This window comes from Cibotium barometz, chromosome 1, assembly GCF_041138505.1.
Source record: "Cibotium barometz isolate CiBa-2024 chromosome 1, ASM4113850v1, whole genome shotgun sequence".
In the NCBI taxonomy this organism is placed as follows: Eukaryota; Viridiplantae; Streptophyta; class Polypodiopsida; order Cyatheales; family Cibotiaceae; genus Cibotium; species Cibotium barometz.
Window position 1 is genome coordinate 16568926 of NC_141046.1, and position 4727 is coordinate 16573652.

The 4727-nt window shown below is 41.2% G+C and overlaps 1 protein-coding gene across 1 annotated transcript in view; it reads left to right on the forward strand.

Moving 5' to 3' along the window:
• The window catches only part of LOC147641655 (protein CYPRO4-like), a 13916-nt gene extending 10787 nt beyond the window's left edge, over positions 1–3129 (forward strand). Inside the window, exon 2 of the mRNA XM_086797302.1 lies at positions 2657–3129. Coding sequence (XP_086653428.1) covers positions 2657–2947 — 291 coding nt within the window. The 3' untranslated portion in view covers positions 2948–3129. The remainder of the gene's footprint in view (positions 1–2656) is intronic.
• Positions 3130–4727: the final 1598 nt, after the last annotated feature.

Here is a 4727-nt window from a genome sequence, read left to right on the forward strand (position 1 = left end):
ATGATGTATTTGCTTTATTAGAATGATGTAAATCTAAAAATAAAGATAGAATCTTGACTTGCACTTTTCACCTTGGTTGGAGCTTTTCCCTTGGCTATCTTGGCCTTGGAATGCACCACCTCTTATGAATTATGAGATGTTGAAATTGAATTCAATGCTGTGTTTATATAGCCCTTTCTTGCTTTAGTTGGCCATCACTACAGGAGTCGGCCTATTGAATATGCTTACGACCAACAAAACTAGCATTAAATGTTGCCTTTTGGTCATCGTTTCACATTGTATTGGCTCGCGAGTCTTGCACAAGGGATTGTGGGCTGTTGGGCAGCCATGCACAAGTATTGTGGGCTGCCCCACATTTGGCCGATTGGTTGGGCAGGTCCTTGGGCCCTGTCGCTGCTTGGTCAGGACCCCTAGGGCTGGCCGATAGTTTGCCTAGTCCATACTAGGGTCGGTGGGCACAGTTTGGGGCCCTCTTGGTCCCTTGGGCCAGCCATAAGTTGCTCCTTTTCCATTGCAAGAGTTTTACGCTCCTTTCTGTGGTAGTCCTATTGGTTGGCATCTTTTCTACATGCAATCCTATATGCATCTATAGATATTCAGCACCCGATCGCAAACTAGATGCACAGATCATCTGACATTATTCAAGAGGGAGACTCACAATTTGGATTGGTGTTGCTTCATGTTTGCAAGACAATGCACACCTGATCTCGGACGCGTAGAGTGAAACCTTGACTGGGTCGTCCCGGATTGGGCTCACATGGGACTAGTTTCCACTCTAAGTTTTGCACTTTTTTATCCAGATATGTTTACATGGCATCCAAGTGCGAGATGTACGTAACATGGACATTCCATAAGAGTACCTCTTAGAGAGGCATACTTAATGTACCTTATCTTATAGTGCTTTTTGTGCTCTCGTATTGTACAGAATGCACCTTACGTTTGGGTGCCCAAAAAAAGTGTTCCGTACCATAGCATACTTGTATGAATTGTTTCAGACTTATTTTCAAAGCCTAATAAAAGCCTAACTTGATAGCAACACACACTGACCTGCAAAAAAGTGCTTGTTGCATACCACAAAATGTGGTGCTATCTGTTTCTTCAACCTGCTGCAATTACTTTTTACGTGAAATTTGTGCCCTGATCAGCCTGCAGATGTGTTTCGTGCAGGCTGCTGCCTGTCTTCGCATCACTCACACCTTGCTAGTTTCACATGTTGTAAAGGCATAAAGATATGCAAACTGTCTAAGTGTATGTTTGACATTCTACAGGTTCTGCCAAGTATATTGGAGACAAAATTTAGTTTTTCTGTTTGACACTTCAACTGTATGAAACGTTTCAATAAACGTTGCCACTCAACGTTCCATCTTTTAAAGCATGTCTGAGGTGATCTGCTGTTGAAAAACACTGTAGGGATTCAACATTTAGTGTCTCACTGCTACTTTTACTGCATGTTGTCACCTTTCTCAGCATGAAAATGCAGGCCATCTTCGGCCTTAGGAGAAGTTAATACTATCTATCTATCAGTCTTATCATTTTCTGCATGTGTGGGTATGTATGTGTGCAGCATGGACGACAATTGGCAGCTCCAGTCCCAGTGGGTAGTTAGTTGCATTTAACTTTCAGTTTTTGGCTTCCCTTGAAGCAGAAACAGATAACTGTATGCTCCCCCAATCTCATTATCTAAATGACTTCTCTAATGATTGGCTGGTGAAACTTCTGTAATCGAATAGGCTACTGCAGCAGCTTCCAGCCCAGTAATTATCCTCACTAAACAAGCACTTCAACCACACCAGCTAATTGCTTGTGTGCTTCCCAGTGTGAGATATCGAGTCATGAATCGCAGGACTTCCAGAGGATCTTAAATGCACCCTGCAGCTCCTTGAGGCTCGAATCTCGATCAGAAGCATTTTACCATTATTTCATGTGCATCTTCAAAGGTAGGGTTTGCGTATTAGCGGCATTTTTTTTTCCAGGCAGAGATCAGTTGATGATGTCGCTTCTCTCCAAGCTTGCCCCACAGGGATCTGGGAGAGTCCAGAGCCTGGCGAGAAGCAAGACCCACAGGCAGCAGGGAGAGTCGTGAGCCTGACCAGGTGTCCATTGGCTATGGCAAGTGGGGATTGAACCCGAGACCTTCCGCCGCTCAAGGGCTCAAGAGTTAAATCACTCTGCATGCCACGGACTAAGCAACAATTTCTTTCAGGAGCAGTTATGTTAAACTGGAGTCCAAAGGCATTTTCAAATCTGTGCTGCTGTTAACAGACTGATTAACTTGAACAGAAGGGTGATTTCATGCCGGCTGGGTCATCTTGACTAGGGGCCTGCTGCAAAGCATGGATGGGCACTGAGGCAATCTTCTATGTCCTTGTCCATGGAGCATTGTGGTGCGACCCACTCCAGTCTTGCATGTCCATGTCTGTTGAGTATAAAAGCCATATGGGATGATATAAACTTGGGGGTAGGCAATGGACTGTTGATGATATTGGTTTGCACCATGGATGGGCAAGCATGCCTGTGAAGACTCAAGCTAATGTTGCATGATCACAGGCAACTGCTGGGTGGTGTTGCCTGCATATGCCTCATCAGCTGCACACGTGAAAGATCCATGTGGGTGATAGCGATTTATTGATGCCTCGCTCATTTTGTGAATGTGCAGGTGACAGAGAGTGGGAAGCAGGAGCGGCATCTCGTGGCAACGGCTGGCAAGTTCAGTGTGATCTGGAACTTCAGGCGAGTACAGGAGGGCAGCGGTGGCCACGAGTGCTACAAGAATGCAGAGGGCTTCAAAAGCTGCTACTGCTACAAGATTGTTCCACGGGAGGACTCTGTGGTGGACAGCAAGTTCATGCACGACAACTTCACCATCACCACGGACTCTCCAGATGAAGCACCCCTCGTGGTTGCAACCCCCAACAATGTCAGCTCTTTCAACATGTGGAGAGATTAAGCACAGGGAATGGGAGGCGTTGTTTTGGCTTGAGGATGAATATGGGCAATGTCGTTAGGCCTGTTTTCCTAGGCTTGCTTTCATTCTTCTTATTTTGCCAACTCGGCAATGGACATCTGTATGCAAGGGTTTTTTTCCCCCCCCCAGAAACTAAATAAATGGCTCATGGTTGCTCTCTGTTCAATATGGTCACTACAGGCTCATTCACGCTTTTTTTTTTGGGGGGGGGGGGGAGAATGCTAAATCTTCAAATTATATGAATATTAGGAATTAGATTGTATGACGATCAGCTTTAATTGTTCTAAAAATAACCACTCATATAGTCTATAGGTAGGATTAAAAAGTATTAGGTGTAATTTAGAATTTGTTGTCTTCTTAGATCTCTAATTTTTCTCTCTTTGGACTTTGTGGTACTAAATTTGAAGCCATGCAAGGGTAAGTAGATGGTGATAATAAACAATGGTTTTCTTGATAGTGGTATTGAGACCTCTAATTGATGTATGTAAATACCCACTTACCCATGCAAGGGTAAGTGGATGGTGATAATAAACAATGGTTTTCTTGATAGTGGTATTGAGACCTCTAATTGATGTATGTAAATACCCACTCATTAATGAAACTGCATTTCTTCAACGATAATTTTCCTAGTTAGGAAAGAGAAGGAACATTGCCCATATTCATAATGTAATGAAGCAATTATATATGCACATGCACATGTATGGGTATCGGCCTAGGCACATGGACCTTGGGTCCCTTGAGCATAGATTTGGGGATATTGTTGGCTAGTGTAAATCAACCCTGCACTATATTTAGGGATATTGTTGGCTAGTGTAAATCAACCCTGCACTATATGTAAGTGACCTTTGTCTAGGCTAGTGTCTTACCTTTTTGATATCTTTTGATATAGACATCTTGTCTTCTTAGAGCTTATGCCTAAGCTTTCATGGTGCAACCTTTCCATATCTAGGTGCTACTTCTTAAGATGAGTGGGACATGTGTGTACTCTATGCTAATGAGTGCAAACCCTTAGGTTTCTTCATTGCATTGGTATTAGAGCTCTTTAATTGGATCTTGATGTTTTGATTAGGGAGTCATTAGTACTTAAATCATTTTTTGAATTAGTGCTTTTACATAGTTTTTGGATTTTTTGTTAATTATATTTTGAGTGGATTAGTGATGGGATGAATAATACTCATTTTTGGACAATTACTAATAATCACAAATTTTAGAAATCTTAATTCTTGCATAGGTATGAGAATCTTAATTTTCTTGATTTCTTTGGTTTTTGAATCAAGATTCTTAACCATTTGTAGAGTGATTTTCTTAGATCTTTTTTTTTTGTTAAATCTCTTGATTAGTGCTTTTCGTTAAATCTATTCATAAACCTTAGTTTCCTTATATATGTGCCTAGTTTTGGGAAATCTTGGTGGTTTTTAGAGGATATTTAAGGTTGCTATGTAGATTTTGGTCCAGTTCCTTATCAAGAATTGGCATAGATTAAAGATTATATACAAATTTCAAGGCACTTTATAGTTTTGATGTATATTTGAGTAGATTATAGTGCAAAGTGTAGTTTTTGCAAAATATGTTGTGCAGAGTGGTGCAGTTCAGAAGTGTGCAATAGATTTATGCAAAGTTGTGCAGAGTGTTGTTTACAAGTTTCTTGGTGTAAATTTATAAAGAAATGCAAAGATGGTATAGAAATCAAATCTTGAAGCAACAATGAATGGTTCTTGATTAAATCTTTCAATCTTTATCACTTCTTCATTATTTTCTTACA